A 22853-nucleotide genomic window follows, 5' to 3' on the forward strand; every position below is an offset into this window, starting at 1 on the left:
TATTTTGAAGGCGTGTAATTCCACATCCGTCGCGGTCACTGTCACAACCTCGGCAAAACAGTGCCCCCCAGGCCCCACAGCCTCACTTATGGTCACCATCCCCCTCCCGCCGAGGAACTTTCTCTTCTGTTTTTCCTGGACTCTCCATTTGTGTCTTGTTGCGCCGCGAGTTCACGTCAGATCGAAGCGGAACGCGTGCTTGCGCGCGCGCCAGCGGCTGGGTGGGGGTCAAAGTGCCCCCTTGCCCCCCATTCGCAGGACGGGAGCGTGCGCGCGGGCACGTCGGTTACAAACAAACATGCTGGTGCTCGTGCTGGTCGCTGTGCTAGCCTCCTGTGCTATCGGTGAGTCCACTGGGTTAATTGATCGATTTGTCGGTGAATTGATTGATTGTGGGAGGGTCAGGTGTGCAACTTGTTGCAAAAACGTCAGACTAAAGGGGACTTTTGTGGCGCTTTGACGTGGTGGAAAGTGTGCTAAAGTTGTAGCGTGTTATCGATCAACGCTCGTGGAGGAGCACACGCAGTGCCATAGTGAGGTCATCAAATTCGCCGCAGCGGGCTGACGTCATCACGGATGTACGGGAAGACGGATGATGTCAAATCGATGGACTTGCTGTTTGCGCGCGCGTGCGCGTGCGAGAGACGCGCGTTCACATTTTTGAAAGCAAGTTCAACTGATACCTGTTAAAGTGATTCTCAACTAGTGGGTCGGGACGCAAAAGTGGGTCACGGAGCCATTTTGGGGCGGTCGCGGGCAGTTTGTAAGAAATGACAAGGGGCCCTCAAGAGGTCGTGGGTTTACAATGCTCCCGACAGGCAACATTTTGAGTTTACAAACTGTGTAAGAGAGTTTTTACGCGGTACAAGAAGAATGGCTTCAGTGTCTTGTTCAAAGATAGTTGGACTGTTATTTTTCCCTCATTTGATTGTTTCCAGTAAACCCCCACTGTATTGCAGTTCCGTTTAAGCAATGCCAATATTTCAAGTTTTCATTTACGTGCACAACTCTTCCGGATGGTTCCGTACGTCTGATTAGTTGAAAATTAGTGGTTGAGGTTAGACCAGTTATTAAATCCACTTTTCCCCCCTCCCTGTCCTTTCATATTGAACACGCATTTGCCCTTTAGTTGGAAAATAACAATTTAACAGGCATGTTTACGTCAGGAATGTTATTTCCTGAATTGTAAACGGACTTCCAGCGGTATTTAACCCATGAAGGCCGAAAGAGCCTGGCTCAACAGCTCCCCGAAACCGTCGGTCGTCTTTGGAATTACCCTCGCAAACCTGAAGTTTTCCCAGAAATTCAACACCTAGAAAATAATGAATATCTCAGCCCCCGTAGCAGATAGAAACATAATTCCAAAAGAATTTGAGAGCTTATGTGGCATGCGGCTTTCACGCAGGTTGAGTAATCTTTACTGTTTCAATCGAAGACGTAAAAATAAAGTGTCAGCGCAAGGGAAGCACCGTATATCACGTTCGACTGGTTCTACGAGGTCAAAGTCCACAAGCGCGTCGTCCCTTTCACTACCGTCACTTGTTTCAGAGCTCCGGCAATCGTCCTATGAGGGCTCACGACACCGCCACGTGTATATTCTGTTGCATTTCATTGGTTAAGAGACCGAGAATTGGCTAAAAAAAAGAAATGAAAATGATGTATACGCTCTCCCGGCTTTAAAGCGGAAGTCAACGCAAACATTTTTTTTTTTCCAAGAATATGTTCCCAGCAGGCCCACGAGTTGAAACACGACATTCTGATTCATTTTGCGTTTGCGGAATATAAGTTAAGTAGCAAAATGCACTCATTTTTAGCCATCTCTGGGGGCGGCCATTTTGTCTTCTGTCGACTGAAAATGACATCACAACTGCTCACAACGACCAATCACGGCTGACCTGTTTTCGGAATCTGAGCCGTGATTGGTCCTTGTGAGCGGTTGTGATGTCATTTTCAGTCGACAGAAGACAAAATGGCCGCCCCCGGGGATGGCTAAAAACGAATGTTTTAACACTTATTCCACAAAATACAATATTTATCAGAATGCCCTGTTTCAAGGGTAGAAAGACGCAACAGCGCTCTCGGCTCTAGTGGTAGAAATGCGGTCTAGCTGCAAGCTAGACTGTTACAACTATTCAGGTTGCTTTGGTCGTCATCCTTAATTTTCTGAGGAGACGACAAAATATTGATTTTGCTCCTTCCTAAAAAGAGCCAAGGTATTAATTTTTGTGCATTCGGTTATCACGATGATCCTCAAGTTTCTTAAGAAGGTTCTCCGAAAGGCAATTTGAGCATTTGAACACATCAAAATGTGATGTAGATTGGCTAGTTTTGAACACAATCTTGTTGTTTTTTTCTTAGCTTACGTAGAAGCGGGTCGGGACTTGGCGGCCAAAGGAAATTGCGGATCTCAGGGGCACAGCAGTTGAGAACCGATGACGTTAAAATATTGCGAGATAGCCATCTGAATAGAGAAAGTTTTTAGGCCAGGTAGGCAAGGATTTTACAATGTGCTCTAGGTTCCATTTTGAGCTGAAATGCTAACAGTCGGTATGCTAACATGTAGCATCCAGAGGACAGCAAACACAAAGGCCATGAAGTGTCTTGGTTTGTGGTCTGCCAGGCGGCGTGACGTTCAGCCGGCACCCGAGCAACCAGACGGCGTCTCAGGGTAATGGCGTCCGTCTAGGCTGCGCCGTGGAGGGCGTGGAGGAGCCCGACGTGGTTTGGATGAAGGACGGTGCTCGGCTCCTCAGCAGTGACCAGATGTTCATCGCCCTCGGGGAGAAACACTGGGAAACGTACCACAGGTACCCAGAACAGGAAGCATCCACGTGACCTGCGCTCGGTCAACATCTCGAAAACAAGTTTGGTCCCTCTTGTCGTGTTTGTTGCCGCTTGGCTTCTGTTTGGAGGGACGAGGCTTCGCTCTGTTCCTCACCCTCACTGCGTCGTCACACCTGTGAGAGTGGTAATGCCGGCACCAGTTGGGAAGAAAGTTGCGGTTTGAACTCGGACGTCGGTGAGAACCGAGAGACCTCGATTGCCCACGATACTTTGTGGAACGTCTCTGAAACGTCACGCTGTGTGGTGTTCCCACTGGAATCCCCGCCGAGTCCCTCCACTCCCGTTTGGGTTTTAAGCCTCTGCTCTTTCAAGCGGCCAACCAGAACCTAGTGCAGTGGTGTCCATGACCTCAGTCCCAGTCCTAGTCCTTTTCAAAGTCCTAGTTCTAGTCCAATCTCCAGTTTTTGTGTTTCAGTGTGAAGTCGATCCAGCAGCAGGATGCGGGCCAGTACTGGTGCGAGGTGGACCTCCACGGACAAACGTTCTCATCCAAAAGGGCCTGGATCACGGTCGAAGGTGAGGACCAAACGCGAACGCGCTCTCATGTGGTTTTTCCCTAGTACTGCTGTCATAGTATGTATTTATTTTATTTCATTTTTTTTTTTTTGCCCAGGCGTCCCCCACTTTGTCCAGGAACCTCAGGATGTGTCCACGCTTCCCGGCAAGCCCTTCAACCTGACCTGCGGTGCCGTCGGACCTCCTGAGCCCGTGGAGGTTCTGTGGTGGCTGGGAGGTGTCCAGGAGGGAGGCGCCGCCCCGTCTCCCTCCGTCCTTCGCGTCCACGGTAAGACCCTGCGTATCTTGCCGTCAAACGGCCTCCCGGCGTGAACCAGGGAGGAGTTCGATGTGTCAAGTGACGTCACAGACGTGTCATCGGCGTGCAGGTGTCAACAACACGGTGAAGTTCTACTGCGAGGCCCGTAACGCCCGCGGGATCTCCGTGTCCAGAACGGGAACCGTGCACATCAAAGGTGAGACTGGCATGAGCATCGGGCTAACAGCCGACCCGTTAGCATCGCACGCGCTTTGGGAGGGACAGCGTTTACTAATCGGACTCCTCGTCTCATGACAGCTTTGCCGGCAGCTCCCACTGGACTGAAGGTTGCCGAGCTGGTGGACAGCGATACCTTGTTGTCATGGCAACCAGGATTCGCCGGTCACTCGGAGTTGTCCAATTGCGTTGTCCAGGTAACTCGCACGCACAAGATCTCTAGTACTAGTCGACGACAATGCAATACAATACAGAGAGGGGGCTTGCCTAACAGCAGCAGCGTTTTGGACCAACTGGAGATGTTTGAGGGAGGACTGGTTGACTCCAAAATAAAGTGCATCGCAGCAATTGCGTGGATGACTGCTTCCAAGTGCTGATGGGAAAGGAGGGGCTTTAGCTTAGCCGGCAGTCTAAGATGAAAGAAGCTGGACCTAACAACAGCTCTGATTTGCCCGCCCAATTTTAAGGTCACTGTCCATTTTAAAACCCAAGTTGGAGACCGTTGGCTTTAGATATGAAGCCAGAAGAGCCACCGAAGACCCAAAACACCAGAACTTCTGTTTTCTTTTGGTTGGAATGTAAGAATCGATTCATCGATGACGTCGTCGATATTTTTTCCGCAAAGTATAGTATCGTGACTCCGCCTCGGTTGTGTCAAGTTTTACAGCATTGGCCGTGAGTGTGCGCTCGTCATTATGAGAAAAGCCAAAGTGCCAGGAGGGAAACTTTTTTTTAAATTTTATTTTCATGTGTGTGTGTGTGGTTTCAGCAAGCAGACACGCGCACGCACAATGCCATCATTCAGTGTCACACGTGTGTTTACCCGTCAGCTCCAACGGCTGTCTCCCATTCGGGTCGTCTTGCCCGAGTTGTCGGCGTCCGTCCCTCCTCACAATCACATCCTCTCCCGTCTGACCCGCCACTCAAACTACAGCGCACGGGTCTCCTGTGTCAACGAGGTGGGGGCATCGCCCTTCTCCCCCTGGACGCACTTCCTCACGCCCGAGTCAGGTGACCCCGCCAATCTCCAGTCAGGGCGGCGGCGGCGGGCTGGTCCGTGTCACGAAGGCGTGTCTGTCCTCTGTCCTCGCAGTACCCTTTGCGGCCCCTCAGAACCTGACCTTCAACTTGTCGGAGCGAGAGCTGAGCCTCAAGTGGGCGGAGCTTCGGGAGGAGGAGCTTCAGGGAGAGCTACTGGCCTACAAGGTGCAATGGATTCTGGGAGGGGAGCAACAGGTGAGGTCTTCACTCGGATTGATTTTTGACAATTGGTAATCAATGTGCTTTGACAGTTTACAAGATGTTCTTTGACGGTTACTAAAAATAGTGTTAGTGCTTTAACGCCGCCTGTTTTATGCATTTCTTTACCGCTCACGCTGCCCAATTTTGTGGATTTTTACACGAAAACATGATTTGCATGTCGAAGGCTCTCATTGGTAACGATTGCTGTATTTCACGATCAGGTGGGTAGTAATGAGTTACATTTACTCGGTTACATTTACTTGAATACGTTTTGGGAAATTTTGTACTTCTAGGAGTAGTTTTAAATCACTATACTTTTTACTTTTACTTGAGTAGATTTGTGAAGAAGAAACCGGACTCTTAACCCGCTACATTGAACCCGTTACTTAAATCCCCTCCGCTCTAGCTAGGTAGCTATCTAGCTAGCTATCTAGCTAGCTATCTAGCTACCTAGCTAGCTACCTAGCTATCTGTCTCTGTCTGTCTCTCTATCCATCTAGCTATCTAGCTACCTAGTAGTAGTGTGTATATATATATGTGTATATATATATATGTGTATATGTGTGTGTGTGTGTGTGTGTGTGTGTATATATATGTATATATATATATAATTTTTTTCAATGTTCTTATTTTTATATGAATGGTGTTTCCGCGTTACAGACATCGCATTAACATGAAAATTATATATTTTTTTTCCAAAATTGGACGTGTTTTTCACAGGACGGCGACGATATATCTACATGTATATGTATGCACACACATACACATCTTCCTTTTCCATGTCAAAAAAGTGTTTGCGGCTCAGTGTTTCCTTTTTTCCGTGGAAACCGTGTCCAAACGGCTCTTTGAGCGTAAAAGGTTGCCGAGCCCTGCTCTAAAAGGATCACTCGATGATTCAAATAGCTGTGGATGAATTTGATCATGGATTGGTTGTTGATTTCATTTTGACACCTCCACATACCGTGCGTCCAGGAGCCTCTGCTGTTCAAAGAGCCCTGGGCCCGCCTTTCGGGCGCCGGTCGCTTCTTCAACTCTTCCGTCCAGGTGTCAGCCTGCACATCGGTGGGATGCGGACCCTGGAGCACCCCCGTTGTGGTCCTGCCCACTCCAGGTGTGTTAGCCGTTAGCCCGCTCACATGCTAAAGAGACAAAAGCAAGCTCGTGTCACGCTAATGAACGCGTTGTCGAGCGTGCAGGCGGCTGGGCGGTATCTGCAGGCGCCCCCACGGAGCGGAACCACATTTGGGTGGGCGTCCTGTTCGCCCTCCTGGCGTTGACGGTGTTGATGCTGCTTTTTTCCGTCTTTGCCCGGAGACGCGGGAAGGAAACGCACTTCGGGTACAGGAAGTCGTCAGAATGCCGAGTCCAGCCGGCCTGTGTGTATGTGACATGTTGTTGCCCCCAGTTGGGTTTTCCCGCCCGCCAGCACCGACGCTCCGGTCTCCTTCACGGCTGCTCGCTCCTTCAACCGAAACGCCGGCGACCAGCAAGATTCCACGCGTGAGTTCCGCATTAGTAGTGCTCCAAAACGATTTTTCATTCAACTGCCGAGTCAGGCGTATGATTGTTTGGAAGCAGGGAATGAGCGGCCGATTCTGAACGCAGTCGCTGTGTTCATACAGCATTTGCTTTTACTTTGGACCAAACAATGAGCAACAATTTTTCATTTTCAACCCACTAACTGAATCTCAATACATATATGATGTTTATATAATACAATGATCTAATTTCACATTCTAATACATATTATTATATGTTTACATATACTTTGCCAGCTTGAATGAATGTCCTGTTTTTGACTAAAAGGATAGAAATGTAACCTATGATTCAAACAATTTAAGTTGCGGCCCTAGTTTAAATAACATCAGGGAGCGGGGCCTGCTGCCAATCAAACTACCGTGACATGTCAGCTGTCACTTTAGCCACGCCCGCTACCATGTTGATTCCCTTCGTTCGGGCAGATCAGACGAACTCTGTTGTGTGTCTCCCTCTAGTGGACAGTCTGGGTATCAGCGAGGAGCTTAACAACAAACTGAAGGACGTTCTCATCCCAGAGAGGCTGCTCGTACTCGGACACATGCTGGGCAAAGGTCACGTCATGCGTTCATGTGACAATCTGTTCATTTGCTTAGGCGCATGCGTTAGCATGATTAAAATGAAAGTTGACCGACGCCGCCGCTCGCACGTTTGTGTTTAGGTGAGTTTGGCTCGGTGCGCGAGGCCTTCCTGAAGACGGACGACTGCCGGGTCCAGAAGGTGGCGGTCAAGGTTCTGAAATGTGAGTTTTTTTTCCCCCGCTCACCTGGCTTGCCTTAGAACCTCACGCCCTGACCCGTGTCACCCTGCGGGGCGTGTCCAGCTGACGTCACCTCATCAGGTGACATCGAGCAGTGCCTGAAGGAGGCGGCCTACATGAAGGACTTCCGGCACCCCAACGTCATCCAGCTTATTGGTAAATCTGGCCTCCTTCAAGTAACGAGCCCGTTCCGAGGTGGGCTGTCTTTTGACGGACGCTGCGCTTGGTCCCCTAGGAGTGAGTCTGCACCGGCGGCACGCTCAGCGTTTGCCCGTCCCCATGGTGGTCTTACCCTTCATGAAACACGGAGACCTGCACACATTCCTGCTCCTGTCCCGACTCGGAGACCGGCCCTTTGTATGTCCCCTCAGCACAACTGCATGGCGGCGTAGTCGGTCGGCGTCGCACCTTCACTGTCGTCCTCACTGTGTCACACTCACCATGTCACGGTGTATCACTGCAAAAATGACCTGTCTAAATTTAAGACATAAATACTTGTTTTGAGAGGATTCCGCCGAAAAACAAGTGAAACGAAATGCCAGTGCGGTCAGATAATGAATTACACTTGGTAAGATTTCTTGAAATTAGAAAAATGATCTTAGCTTTTGAAGAGAGAGCAATAGCTTGAAGGGGGGAAATCAACCCAAACATGTTATTTCCAAGAACATGTTTGGGTTGATTGAAACTAGTTGAAACACGGCATTCTGATGAATATTGCAAAACACGATCACAAAGACTTTTTGGCTTGATTTAAGATCCTACATCCTAGTCTGGGTTAGGGATGTAACTAGGGATGTAACGATTAACTCAAGCTTCGATTCGATTTTTAGCTCCCGATTTTCGATTTGATTCGATTTAAAAAAAAAAAAAAAAAATTGCCACCATGCTTGTCTCTGTGCACTAGTGTGTTTCTGCAGCCATCCACAAACGGAGGACGCCGTGATGTTTGGCGCAAAACCATCATTTGAGCTACACATTCAAAATGTGCTATGCATCTGGAATGAAAAAAACGTTTTAAGACATCATTTTCTAGATGAATTTAGTCAACTCGATTTTTCGATTAATCGGAGCGCATCGATTTTCGATTAATCGGAGCGAATCGATTTTCGATTAATCGTTACATCCCAAGCGTTAACCCTCAGCGCGTGCTCAGCGGCCGTGTCTTTCCCGCCAGGACTTGTCGGCGCGCGTGCTGGTTCAGTTCATGTTGGACGTGGCGCGGGGGATGGAATACCTGAGCAGTCGCAATATCATCCATAGAGACCTGGCGGCCCGCAACTGCATGTGAGTCCTCGCCGACCTTCTTCCCTTCGCTTTCCTTGCGCCTTCGTTCGCCTCACATGCCGTCCGCAGCCGCGAGATGATTGGCGCTCTGCTCTGCGTGTGTTTCAGGCTGGATGAGAACATGGCGGTGTGCGTGGCAGACTTTGGTCTCTCGAAGAAGATCTACTCAGGAGATTATTACCGGCAAGGGTCCGTCTCCAAGCTTCCCGTCAAGTGGATCGCTTTGGAAAGCTTGGCCGACAGCGTCTACACCACGCAGAGCGACGTGGTACGGCACACACACATTTTGTGACATCACTTCCTGATGCGTTACATTTGGCGGCTGCTTTTGGAATCACGCTAATGGGTGCCCCGTGTAGTGAGTTGGCCATTTTGTACTGCTGTTGGACTGTCTAGGGCGGCAACTAACAATTATTTGAACAGTCGATTAATCTGGAGGTTGTTCTGTCGATTAATTGATGAATCTGATTAGAAAAAAAACTAAACAAACAAAAACGTTTACATTTCCATCCCTTTATTTAAATTGACAGTGCACAAACATCAATTATGATTCAGTTATCGGTTGGGTCCGTAACAATGTAAGGAAATCGGCAAATATGTAGATTATATCTCCAAAACGAGAGCCGTTTCAGGAAGAAAACCAATGTCATTTTCAGATTCAGCAACATCAAAATGTCTGAAAATGTGTGTTGAGTGTAATCAGTCCCTTTCCAAGGTGGACGACATAAATCAGATATTTACTGTGGAGAAGCTGAAATTCCGAGCATTTGGACGAAATTACATTCAAAAACGATTTATTCTCTAGGAAGCAAAAATAATGAAAATATAAAATAAATTAAAATTTTGATAATCAATTCATTGTTGATTGAGTGTTGCACCTCTAGTCGTGTGTCGGCTATCCCCTATATAGTGTCCTCAGTGTATCCCACAATGCATCTTGGGAAGAGTGAACCACTGCTCACTTGAAAGCAATATATTCCATCACGCATTTCATGACTTGCGAGAATGTCTTTGAATACAAATAGGGCAACACACCACGACAAGAATGCACATAAAGAAAACAAACACACTCAGTCCTAAAAAAAATATCATATGATCAGGGCCAGACCTGGCTTGATTTGCAACCTGGACGAGACATACTCCAAAAAGTTCAGCACCCCCAATCTTGACAGAAACCCCCCCCCCCCAGAAATATAGAAATGTTTGTCCATTTCTTCTGATCTTCCTTGAGATGGTTCTGCTCCTTCATTGGTACCTGACATTTAGCATGGCAAAACTGCTTTTCATTTAGTGTATTTGCACATCCACTACAGTAGATGGCAGTAGTGCTCTCATTTGTGTGTTTTAATTTCAGGCAAATGGACGCATTTCAAATGTTTTCTGTTGCAGACTATAAAAACAATGTTTAGAAAGTTATTCTTTGTTATAAGTTGCTCACTGTTGTTCCTTTTGTTTTCATAGTTCACAAGGACACAGTGTTATGCAGAGGTGTACTTCTAACAATTTCTGAGACAAATGACACCATTAGAGAAAGACCGATATGTTGTTTTTTTTCAGGGCCGATACCGATTATTACTAGTCAAGGCGACCGATAACCGATATTTGGAGCCGATATTAATTTTTCGTGAAAAAGAAAATATTTGCATTAAAATATTTAAAATCTTAACTTTGTTGAAACGTCTTAAAGCATGTTTTTTTTTTAACAATTTTTCAGATTTGCATAATGTAGATTTTTTGGGGGGGTATATTATTACTTTAAATTTTTGACAACATACATCTTTGTTGCCAAATTGTAACAAAAATTTCAGGGAGCACCCAGGGTCGTCAGTATGTCTTAACACTTAAAAAAAATAAATAGCTCCACATAGTTTTTGACAATAAATGAAGGTCTCCAAAATTAAAAAATGACAGAATATTAAACCTTCCCATATCTTTGTTTTGAGTCCAACATAGTTTTAAATTAATTTATTATCAGCCATCAGATGTTTTAAAAGGTCTGATGCCGATATTCGTCAAAATGCACATTAATAATCGGTCTATCCCTACTATTTATAGTCGCGGGGGGGGGGGAGCGAAATGTTTTCTCGTTCGTAGGGGAGGCATAACAGAAAATAATTGCATAGCACTGGCCTCGAGTCAGCTATACAGAATCAACTAAATATTCCCGTGCTAATTGTTCGGGAGGAGGGAATGATGAGTGGTTCCAAGGAGAGTCGCCGCGTTGTGTGAGCATTTCAGGGATCGATCTAGGTCCGCTTTGTAATAATTCTAATTTAGTGATGATGCATTCAATTAATCCTTTCAGCCCTAGAGCCATCGCTGTAGCCAAGCAAATAAAATACCCGTTAGAGTGGGATGGAGTCAAGCACACAAACATGTCATTGATTGTTCACTCACTGAACCAATGAGGTGACGGCAACTTTTTTTGTGCGTGTCAGTGGGCCTTTGGCGTCACCATGTGGGAAGTGATGACCCGCGGGCAGACGCCCTATCCCGGCGTGGAGAACTCCGAGATCTACGAGTACCTGATCCGAGGAGAGCGCCTCAAGAAACCTGCCGAGTGCCGACAAGACATGTGAGTCCTTAAGGATGTCATGCGACGCCCCGGCTGTCGGCAACGGCGTGTCATGTGACAGCTCGGCTATGGTCAGTGCTGATGTCACGTAACACGGCAGATGTCACGACAATGTCATGGGACCTCGTCATGATTTTCAGAGACCCCTCAGCTGTTACAATTCCATGTGATCTGTGATTGTCATGTGACTTCTCACCTTTGACCTCGTAACACTCGGCAATGTCGGCCGCTGAATGGGACGTGCCCTCACAAATCCCAGCTGTGACATCGGAACAATTCTGTCATTTCATGCCATGACATCATAACAATGCCATTTGATGTCATAACCGTCGTGTGAACCTAACCTGTGATTTGTCATTTGGCCCGCCAGCGGCTCAGCGGCGTCACGCGACATCGTAGCTAATATGGCATAACCACCGCGCGGTCCGTCGGGTGACGTCAAAATCATGTCATGTGACCTCTCAGCTACGACGTGATGCACAGCTGCTGGAGTCCGGTCCCCAAATGTCGGCCCACGTTCCAGCGTCTGGCGGTCCTTCTGGAGGAGCTGCGGCTTAGCTTTTCGCCCGCCGCCCCACACAAGGAGTCCTTGCACTACGTCAACCTGGAGGGGCAAGGCCTGGATGGCCGGGGAGCCGGCGGGGAGCAAGAGGGCGACGGAACAAGCGCCCCCGGGAGGTGGGCGGCCGAGGACGAGGAGCAGGACTGGCTGATGGCCGCGTCCGGCGCTGCGATGGCTATCGGAGGCGGCGGCGGTGGCGGTGGAGACTACAGGTACATTGTGGACCCCTGTGGAGGCACCCAAGTGGACAGACTGGAAGAGGACGATGACGCAGTCGTTCACGTGTGAACTGCTTGGATAGGGCACTTGAGACTAGAAACACTGACCCTGACACTTGAGTTTTGCACACTTGCCTTGGCACTTACTAACGTGCTTGTTAATGTGAATGTTTTATTGTGACTAATTAAAAACTTTGATTTCGAACAGCTTCATATGCAGAGTCACTGACGTCAAACAACGAAAACATCACTCCGGGGGCCCTCTGCCAAGGTTGAATGGGTAATAAAAGTGGTGAGCATCAGTTTGCGCAATCACCAGTGACCCCGACAATAAGGCAACGGGTGGCAGTGACGGGCTTTTTATTTGTTTAGTATCACGCTTGAACGTCCAAGGTGCAATACAACCATGTTGGATTGCAAACACTTCATTGAGACTCAAACGACAAAATGAGTACCCCCCCCCCAAAAAAAAAACAAACAAAATTGTTGCACTTATTGTCTGACCTTCTGTGGGCCAAGCATGCTTTTTCATGCTTCATGATCAGTTGACGTTAAAACCTCATTTTTATTCCGATTTGGACCTAAAATTAATTACGTCTTATGTTCTCCCTATAGGTTGCAGTTTTTGTGTAATCGTGCGTTAAAAATAATAATAATAAAAAAAATACAGGACGATGCTTCGCTTACTGGGAACAAATTGACTACATTGTTAAGTTGATGGTAATACAAACTAGCTGGTGCTTATGCTAAATGATCACTTTAGCCATGTTTGGGGTTAAGCTACTGAAGCTAACCGCTATGCTAAGCTCATAGTCAATGCTAACAGGCTGTCCCAAAGAATGTGAAAACACTTATCTCCATTTTTTTCCATTCTCTTTTTACACAAATCATGTTTCCGCGTTACAGACATCGCATTGAAGTGAAGATTTTAAAAGTTTCCAAAATTGGAGATGTGTTTTTCACAGGACAGCGACGATTTGAAGGTTGTCTTCGCCATAACCCAAATGACAGCCATCCCACTTTTAAAGAGGAAATCAACCCAAACATTTTTTTTTCTCAAGAAAATGTTCTATGCAAGTCCACTAGTTGAAACAACGCATTCTGATAAATGTTGCATTTGTGGAATAAGAGTTAATCCACTCGTTTTTAGCCATCTCCGGGGGCGTCTATTTTGTCATTTGTGCCGACTGAAAATGACATCACAACTGCGCAGGGCTAAGGTAACGACCAATCACGGATGACCTGTTTTCTGAAGCCGAGCCGTGATTGGTCGTTACCTGAGCCCTGAGTAATTGTGATGTCATATTCAGTCAAGAGAAATGACAAAAAGGCCGCCCCTGAGATGGCTAAAAACGGGTGGATTCTGCTGCTTAAATCATATTGCACAAACGCACTATTAATCAGAATGCAGCGTTTCAACTAGTGGCCCTGCTTGGAACATTTTTATGAAAAAAAATTGTTTGGGTTGATTTCCCCCCCTTTAAGCAAATGATTTTCTCCTCCCCAGGAGCTGATATCCTTTCAACTTTCAGCTGCCTGAGAAGTTTTTAATACATCTTCACTCAAAAGACCAGCCGTTTAAGATGCTAACATCTGGAATGGGTAAGTGTAGTAAAAAAAAACGACAACAACTCTGTCCTGTCCTGGGTGGCACAACACCTCACTGAGGAACAGTCCGCCGCGATTAGCAAAAATTCATGCATTGCAGACACCCATCTTGAAAAATGCTAATAGTTACGTTGGTTACAAGTAAAGTATGCGAGTATCAGCACGATCCAAATGTGTGCTGCTTTCCATGCTCGGTGTTGCGCAACAGATGTTTCATTCATTACCACTTTTGTCCAACTGGTGGCGGTAATGCACTGTTACTGGCATCAGGGACCTGGTTTTCCATTCATCATCCAAACAAAATATGCACGCAAAAAAAAATAAAAAATACTGAATATGTCTGAACATGCACATGAGCCGCAACGATGCAAACTACACGCCTGTCTGCGTGCCCCGGGGAGGTGAACACTTCATGCGGCAAATGTTGAGTCGACAATGCTTCTCAGGAATGGTTCACTCATGCCCTACTCCCTAATTGCTATCTAGATCATTTTTATAAAGTTGACTGAAAGGTCCACTAAAAATACCTTTTAGGGTATAGCAATTGGGTATAACGATTAGAAACTCAAATTATAGCAGAGTGCAGCTTTAAATTTTTTTTATAGGTTAAACTCTTGAACTCTTTTTAAAAATTCTAACCCCACCTTCTTTTTTTAGATTCTTTTGACATCATCTTATGAGCCTTCTACTTATCCTTACCTTAGCCAAAACTTATTTTTGTGGGGCCCTAATCATTTTTGTTTCACAAACTACATCGAAATGGTTCAACTGCATAAGTGTTCAATTCTTCAATAAATATGTGAAACAAAATGGCTAGTTTACAACTGACTGGCTACAATAAATTGTAAACATAGTTAAAAACTAAAATAAAAAGCGGTATTCAAACCTTCGGGGCAACCACTACGCTGGCACACTTCAACCGGCGCAGAATTTGTACTTGGATCGGATAGTACAGTACAACAGCTGTGTTTATAATTCATGAGCGCAGCGCGCTCCCGGCCGGCCAGCGGCACGGACGACTTAAGACATCGCCAAATAAAGTGTGAAAGTGTTTGTTACTTTTGTCTTAGGTTGTCTTAAAAAATCTTACCTTAACTACAATCCCGCGTTGCATTTTATCCAAAGGACTTTATTGATGTTGTGCAAAGATAAAGTTAATGCATGATGCCCCCGGCGGCCATGCTTCTTCTTCGTTTTTGAAATGAAGTAGGAGGAGAAGAAGAAAAAGCAGGCGAAGAGGTATCACTTTTCACGACGGCGACACGCGTTTTAAAGTGCAGGATTGGATAAATTACACTATGGCATTCTAGTTAAGGTAAGTCCATTTTATGATAATTAAAATTTAACGTAGTTTTTAGTGAACATTCCGTCGTGCTCGTCAGCTGCCGCGGTCGGTCGAAGCTAAATTCTGATCACAGCCTGCAAGCTTGGTATTTATATTCTTCATTTTGCATTTTTATAGTTAAATTGATTGTTTAACAAGTACTTAGAAGTGTGGGAACCATGTTGGGGTTCGCAACAGCGTAACAGAGGCGCAAATCCCCCAAAATAAAACTGTACAATAAATATCATATAAAATAATAATCATAATCATAAGTCTTATCGTGGCGGGTTCTGGCCCCCCATTAACCGCGATGAATGAGGGATCACTGTATACTGATTCTCAATGTGTCGTCATTCACAAGAGCCTGTTTTGACATGAAGTACGGATCCTTGTTTTTAAATACTGCGAGTAAAAGTAAACAATTGTCCGTTTTATACATTACTCAAGTATGATTACGTATTTGTACGTAACTGCATCTCACCACCGCAGTACACTAAAAGGAAAAAAGACTGCCGCCATTTTGTGCCGGTAACTACTGTTACAAAGACGTCGTCGTTGTGTTACTACACGTCGTAGTCATCCAGGTACACGCAGTCGTAGTTGTATTACTACACGTCGTCGTAGTTGACCACACAACGGTAGACGCGTCGTTGCACAATCTCAAATCCGTTATGTTACCAGGTCGCGGCACTACCTTAGATGAGTCGTTGTTGTGTTACTACACGTAGTCGTTGAGTTAGTCCAGACCAGTAACGTCCCACTTTTGGTCCTACGGCGTTATTGTCGTTGTCGTTGTTGGGGCTCTCGTCGCAGCACAAACCCTACCGAATTCGTTTCGGGGCCAACACGGTGCCGCCGGCTGTCGGACGACAACGACGGGGACGTCGCACCGAAGACGGAGAGGAGCCAGGTGGCGGCGAGTCGGCGACACGACGTCAAAATGGCGGCCGAAGAGGGTGCGCAGTAACGCGTCGTGACGTAGCAGCACACATACGGATCGATCGACCGACCGACAGACTTACTGACGGCAGCACGCTGCTAGCCTAGCCGGCGTCGGGACAAGCAAGCAAGCAAGCAAGCAAGCAAACAAGCAAGATGTCGACGACACGCAAACAGTGGCGAAACGGCCGTTCAGTGGATTGAGGTCATGGTGTCCGCGCGGTAGAAGCTTTAACCGTGTGAAAGGTAATCAGAATGACGTCATGAAACGCATGGTCCTGTTTAGTGCAAATTGTACATCAGGCCCTGCTAGCATGTTGGCATGCTAGCTTGCTACCATGCTAGCTAGCTAACTAGTTAGCCGATTATAAGTCCTTGTTGCATGATACCATATTAGACAGTAGGATATGTATGTATTTGAAGTAGCATTTAAGACACCATGCAGATATTGTAAATATACTTTTTGTCTAGTTAACTTATGTATCAAATACATGCTATGAGCCATCTTTAGTTAAGCCGCTGTTTGATCTCAAAATAATGCAATCTAAAATGTAGATAATGCCTGCTGTAAGGTTTATTGAAAACTAGTAATTGTCTGTATCCTTGAATAGCAACATGACTGACTGGCCAAAATATCAGTTTGTTAAGCGCTGTTTCTTGGAATGAAGCACAAAGACTTTTGAATATTGGGTGATGGGTTCCAGGAAAATTGAGTTTTTCGTGTAGGGGCGGCAGGTTCAGTGGGTGGGGGGTTGCTTCCTTTTTAGAGATTGTTTGTAATAATGCCTATAATCTTTACAAATAATAACTCACAGTAAAACAGTAGGCTATAACCTCAGATTTTCTCAGCATATCTACTGGACCCTTTCGTTTCGCCTGCTCCTTGGGGAACTCCTTTTATGATTGATAGGTTTCAGTTTAAAATGTCCACCAATAAGCTAGTATGGGCCTTTGTTTCCAAGGGTTCTCTAAGACAATGCGACGATAAACGATATTTTAAATCACATCATTTTTCTTACAATCGCGACTTAAATATAGCAAATGGATTATTATTTGTGAGAAGAGCAGTGTGGGGGAGTAGAATAGATCATGCACTTTAGTAATCAATTATTTTTTCATGAAGGGGTATGTTATGGAGTATTTTAGAAGCGTTTGAAGTGCTCATTCCATGTTTTTTATTTTATTTATTTATTTATTTACAAAATTCGACAAAGATGGCTTATCTGGCGACCAGTTCATGGTGTACTATGCCTTATGGAGTGCGATAGCTGGGATACACTGCAGTTCACTTGTGACCCTAATGAGGCTATGTGGTATAGAAAATGGATGGCTGTGAAGTCAACTTGTTTCATGTTAGCGAACAAACTACTAGCTGTCACTAGTGTAGTTCCTATTTAGTCTCAAACTGGCGGCACGGTGGACGAGTTTGCACTCCTACCATGCTAAACCGTAAACCTTTCAACTTCCTATGATTGTGTACTGAGCTAATTGTGAGTGCTTCAGGTTCAGCTCATAGCGTAATAACGTAATAAACATTGTCTCGATGGCATGCTATAACATTTTCACAACAACTGCAATCATGCATATTTATTAACAGGTTTGAGCGTTTGTTAGTATGTCATGATATAGTCATTATCATCATGCTTGGTAAAGTACTTTTTTTTTCCAGGATGTCTTTGTGCCCCGTGGTAAGACGTACAAAATGCTAAATGGTTCCATCCCTTAGACGTGTGGGATGTGTCCATGGCCTCTAAGGCGCTACAGAAAGTGATGGTGTTTGACGACGGTGGGGCGGCCAGCCCTGCAACCGCGCCTGATGCCGATTATCTGCCTCGTCATTTTGATCAGGCAGGCTGCGGCGTACGAGGCTCAAATGGAAGTTACAAAGAGGCCACCATGATGACTGAAGCCGACGTGCAGTCAGGAACATCCTGCAGCAGACGCGCTGCCACCAAACCTCCCAGAGGTGATATCCTGACACCTGAGAGTACTTGCGGAGGCATCCAAGTGACTTTGGACAACAACAACATGTGGAATGAATTCTTTAGGTGTAAAACTGAGATGATTCTGACCAAGAAAGGCAGCAGGATGTTTCCATATTGTCGCTTCCGTATCTCTGGTTTGCAGCCATCCAAGAAGTATGTTTTAATGATGGACATTCAGCTGGTAGACCAGAGTTGCTACATGTGGACTGGCACCAGCTGGCAGGTGGCCGGGAAGGCAGAGCGTCACATGACAAATCCTCCATTTCCGCATCCAGAATCGCCTTCCACGGGTCACCACTGGATGCAGAATCCCGTTTCGTTTTACAAACTGAAGCTCACCAGCAACACGGCCGACCAGGAAGGCAATGCTGTACTGCACGCATTGCATCGCTATATTCCCCGTTTGCATGTGGTCCAGACGGAGAAAGCTGCTAAAGACATTAAGCTGAATGCCTCAAACGTTGCCACGTTCACATTTCAACAGACTGAGTTCATGGCTGTCAATGCTTACCATAACTGCCAGTTTGCTCAGCTGAAAGTTGACTACAACCCGTTTGCCAAGGGACTCAGGGAGGACGGTTCACTAGGCCAGACGCTGAAATCCAACCAAGATGGAGCTGCAGCAACCAGTCAGCAGCAACCGCTAAAGAAAAGCTTGAAGTCTTTCCTTGCAAATCACAAACCTCGGGGCTTTCTGGACACTAAATCTTCGGGGACAACTAGTGTCCAAGACGAATCCCTTGGATCCGCACCCAAAGTTGTGACGAACAGTACCTGGTAAGAGCTTCTTCTTCTTCTTCTTCTTCTTCTTCTTTTTCTACACCCTTTTCAGATTTCTGTTAAAGATAAAGATTGTGTTATTATCTGTATATTTGCCACAACATCACATTGTTTCCTATTCTGAGCTTGAGTTGTCTTGTCAAGAAAAACTTTGGCTTCCATGTTGCCTGCTTCAGATGCTGATTGTTTTGGCGAAGTGACTCATTCTGGAAATGAGAATATATGTTATGATGCTTATTTGATCTGCTCTGTGATAAGGTGTAGATGGGGTGGAACATTCACAAGATACCTTTTGAACTGTCTTGGTTCTTGCAGGATTTGACACCATGGTCATTAGACTTGATTGACAGGCACCAGTGATTGTTTGTTGTCTTATTACAAGCTTGAGAGTTCTAATTAAATCACAACTCCTGTTGTTTCCTTCGGCAGCAACTCACAGCCAGCAGAACAATTAATTGGGGACCTCATTCGAGAGGCGCACATTTCCTTAACAAGATGCAGCGTGGACACTTTAAGCACCTCAAAAAGACTGAAGCAAACCGACACTAAAACTACTGCAGGAAAAGCCACAAGCCAAGATATTCACCAAGCAGACAAGAAGTCTACCAAGTCCTCTAGTGAACCTCCACCCAAGGGAAAGACTGGCGCTGCGCAGGGAGTGGTTGATTCTGAGCCTAAATGTCAGTCCGAGGTCAAGGCATTGCCTAGTGTTAAACGTCCTCTTCCACTGCCGGCCTTGGCTCTGTTCTTGAAAAAGCATTCCACTAAGACCAAGACATTCAAGGGCAAATTGGAATCTTCCTCCACACAAGTTCCTGCAGAGGTCCAAACCGGAACAAGGACAGCTTCGGATCATCAGAATGTCATCTCAACATCTAACATGAAACCCGAAAACCAGGGCTACCCCAGGGTATCAGACAAATTGACTCCAGATGTCTTGGGAAAAGAATCTTCTCAACATATTTCTAGTCTTTCTTTGAAAGATAACGCGCCCTCTCCGGAACCAAAACCATTAAGAACTTGTGATCATGTACTGGTGCGTTCAGCTCCTGAGCGAGAAAAAACATTGTTTGCCAAGGTTGGTGAGACACTTAGTAACCACAAGACTTTTATTTGTTCAGCTCTGACTACCTCATCTTTGTCTCCTGGTTTGTCTCCAATGTTGAACACTGAATTAGATACTCCCAACGTGCCAACCTCTCTCCCCTCAGTGTCCAACTCTGGTCATTTTCTTCCTGACTCGCCCTGTTCAACCTTTGGCTTTGAGTCTCTGTCCCCCGTGAGTTTGCCAGAGCCACAACCTTCTCTACCTGCCACCTTTGCATTGAATCTGGACTCTGGTTCCTCCAAGCCTCCTGAAATTTCGCCACTAAGCAAAGACTTTGGCCCATCTGTCTTTAAGTGGCATACAGTTTTACCTCCTCCTGAGCCCTACGTGGACCCCTCCTTTGAAGTGTTCCAGCCCACATCACCGAGACTTTCACTGGGGTCCTCCTTGTTGCCTTCCCAAACTCCGGCCAATGATCCATCCCAGTCTCCTGACCTGATCCATTCTGATCCCCCAACTGTCGATTCTCTTTCCTTTCAAGAGAGCGAACAGCCGCTGCCTTTCCCCGGCGAACTGTCTCCACTTGCACTTCCGTTGACTCTATCACCAACGTTTTCCTCTTTGGACGGTGACGCATTGTCCCCTACGCCTTCCATCGCGGACCTAGTGCACTTTTTTTCTACAGAAGAGCATCTCGGAATGGGAGTGGAGTTTCCAAACACTGATTCGTTGACACCACCCTGTCCAGCTGATGTTTCTGCAGAAGCTAATGCATCAGCTCCTCCTGCGCATGTCCCAACGATCCCATCCCCAAAACAATTGAAGAGCAAACGGAAGGCTCGTCGGCGAAAACTCGCCTTGTCCGATTTGGAACTGAAGACGGATGACTCTGCCTACACGACCATGAAGCCTAACCTGGAAGAAGTTGAGGAGCAGCTCTTTATCTCCTTCACGTCCAAGGTAGCTACTGCATTCACACAATCATGTTTAGTTATCTTATCACTTACACAGTTTTAAACAATTCAATCCACTCACGATACTCCCAGCCATTTAATGGATGCGAATAGGAAATTAGCCAGCTAATCAACTGTGAGTAATAATGTTTATGAATTGTGTCACCTCTGCCGCTAGCCTCTCTCTCACAACGTCATGCGCGTACGCTTTTAAAAAAATATATATATATATATATTTTTTTTAATGGGTGGGTGGGTACTGATGAAATGTAAGGACGAAAGTGCTTTAAGAGGACGGATGAGGACGTAGGACGTGAAAGGCTACTCCCAGTTCGCTTGTAGCATTTGTATGGCATTATACGCAACCGTATGCGGGCTGGCCGTCCACTAGCATGGAACACGAAAATGGAACTTGACGACTTTGCCCTTCCTAGCATCGCCATAGGCACGCAACGCAGCTCAAAGCGTGCATGTTGTATCCACCTATTTGTATCTGTGGTAATAATGTAATGAGCAAAAATGAAGTCGTGAGTAATGTAGCACAATGGCTGATCATCATTGGAAAGCTGAGATCATATCTCTTAAAAACGTCAAAACCTCATTTCTGAAATACGCGTCACTCTCACTCATTTTTCTATGCCGGCTCACATGTGTGCATCCTTTTACGACCTTACAATAAGTTCCATTTCCTGTTCTATGGTCATCTTTATGATTTGAAGCGCTTGTGCAACTCTCGAGAGCTTTTGCGATACTCGATCAACTCTTCGTGCTTTTGTTCATACTTGCAAACTGAGCCATGATACATGTCCAAATGTCCATCGATGGGTTTCTTTCAAGTGGCCTGAGGCTTCTCTATAGATAAAAACAATTGGGGGCGCAAACAGCAAAGTAGATATTTTATATTTTAGGAAGCTCTCAAACTTCATATCGCTGACAACGAAGAACAAGACGCAAACAGCCAGCTTGTGTCGTCGCCGTCAGATGCTCACCTGCAGCAGCCAACTGAAGATCACGCCCACGGTAAACCTCCTACTCCACGCGAATCCAGTGGAACAGCCATGGCTCCAGTCCATTGTTTATTCTTTGCGCATCCTGTCGTGACTGTTTTTTTTCACCAGAAGAGACAATTGCTTCCTTAGAGGAAGTTCTTGTCAAAGACATGAAGATGATGAAGCACCAGCAGATCATCCACCCGGTGCTACAGGAGGGTCAGAATCATTCTTTTTCTCTCTCCTGAAAGCTACATAATGCTAACCAAGTTGAATTTTCTTAGCCAAATAGCATAATTGCATGAAACATTCTTAAATTACTGTTACCTTATTGTAAAGAAATGTCTCTATATTGTCTGTCAGCCAGCTGTTGATAATCTGAAAAGGTTGAACGGAGGCAATTGCACTCTTGTTTGTTCATTGTGCTGTTTTTTTTATCCTTGTTTTCTGAGAACCTTCACAAAAGACTTAAGCAGTTGTGCTGTTAGGCTAACGATTTGGCCACCTTGCTTTGAACACGTGCAACAATGCAGTCATGTTGTGTTGTTCAGTTGGACTGAAGATGAATTTGCTGGACGCCAGTCAGTCCATCGACTTGCAATACTTGGGTGTCCGTCTGCCCATACCCCCTCCGGGCGTCACCATGGAGCCCCCAGGCCAGGAGCTGCCACCATTACAGGGTGAGTCACTGAGTTTAAGGGGGTATCTGACTGAGCGGCAAATGCTTGCGAATGTTGCATTGGTCAAAATTTCTGACAAAGATCTGGGGCTCGCCTCTCGCGTTAGTGACACTCGCGACTTTTCACCTTTGAAGGATTACGATCATATGGAATTGAATTATGTGTAACTCATAAAATTTAGCGCCAAAAACTTTATTACTTACGGCTTGGTACAGGCCAGCCCTTGTCTTCAAATTTCCTTCCCAAACTGCTTCACCATACTCTTTTGCTATTTGTGTCCTTAAATTCATCCAAACGGGTGTTGTATAGCCTTGTTTCCCCTGGCATGATGATAAATGAAGAGAATGGGTGCTGATATTTCACTAAGCAGCGAATGCTTGTGAATTCAATGCGCAAATGGCTCGAGATGTTGGTCCCGTGGTCTCTCGCATCGGTGAATAAAAAAGGTCTTTGGCGACATGTTTTACGACCGTTTTCTCCAGCATTCGCAGCTCAGTGAGATACAGGCTTTGGCGATTAGCGTAAAGCTGTCGGT

General features: G+C 45.9%; 2 protein-coding genes across 11 annotated transcripts in view; both read left to right on the top strand.

The window, feature by feature from the left end:
- The first annotated feature begins 15 nt into the window (after positions 1-15).
- tyro3 (TYRO3 protein tyrosine kinase) lies at positions 16-12225 on the top strand. Of its 2 annotated transcripts, none has more exons than XM_086048757.1 (19): positions 16-344; positions 2621-2807; positions 3260-3360; positions 3458-3628; positions 3729-3815; positions 3917-4032; positions 4666-4846; positions 4929-5071; positions 6050-6188; positions 6274-6415; positions 6483-6577; positions 7072-7167; positions 7275-7355; positions 7437-7529; positions 7609-7730; positions 8548-8657; positions 8766-8925; positions 11096-11232; positions 11698-12225. In XM_086048757.1, exons 1-19 carry the CDS (start codon positions 89-91, stop codon positions 12080-12082), a joined length of 2802 nt encoding a protein of 933 aa, XP_085904883.1. In that variant the 5' UTR covers positions 16-88; the 3' UTR covers positions 12083-12225. The 2 variants fall into 2 exon arrangements, with proteins under 2 accessions (XP_085904883.1, XP_085904885.1); XM_086048759.1 differs by lacking the exon at positions 16-344 and adding an exon at positions 2374-2487.
- Positions 12217-22853, top strand: part of mgaa (MAX dimerization protein MGA a) — a 27700-nt gene continuing 17063 nt past the window's right edge. For 3 of the 9 annotated variants that reach the window (XM_086048753.1, XM_086048749.1, XM_086048754.1), the window contains exons 1-6: positions 15457-16129; positions 17553-18645; positions 19078-20656; positions 21558-21669; positions 21768-21857; positions 22190-22318. In XM_086048753.1, the coding sequence (XP_085904879.1) occupies positions 17627-18645; positions 19078-20656; positions 21558-21669; positions 21768-21857; positions 22190-22318 (2929 nt within the window). In that variant the 5' untranslated portion in view covers positions 15457-16129; positions 17553-17626. Of the gene's footprint in view, positions 12305-13519; positions 13615-15452; positions 16130-17552; positions 18646-19077; positions 20657-21557; positions 21670-21767; positions 21858-22189; positions 22319-22853 lie in introns of those variants that run through there. The other 6 variants (XM_086048751.1, XM_086048752.1, XM_086048756.1 and 3 more) reach the window with 5 other exon arrangements.

This window comes from Filicampus tigris, chromosome 13 (genome assembly GCF_054856515.1).
Source record: "Filicampus tigris isolate MCC_2025a chromosome 13, RoL_Ftig_1.0, whole genome shotgun sequence".
NCBI lineage: Eukaryota > Metazoa > Chordata > Actinopteri > Syngnathiformes > Syngnathidae > Filicampus > Filicampus tigris.

Excerpts from the sequence above, each read along its gene's own strand:
- tyro3 (XM_086048757.1), top strand. The coding sequence starts at position 89 with ATGGTCACCATCCCCCTCCCGCCGAGGAACTTTCTCTTCTGTTTTTCC. Across the intron at positions 5,072-6,049 it reads TTCTGGGAGGGGAGCAACAG|GAGCCTCTGCTGTTCAAAGA; the intron begins GTGAGGTCTTCA and ends CCGTGCGTCCAG. Across the intron at positions 11,233-11,697 it reads GCCGAGTGCCGACAAGACAT|CTACGACGTGATGCACAGCT; the intron begins GTGAGTCCTTAA and ends GTGACCTCTCAG.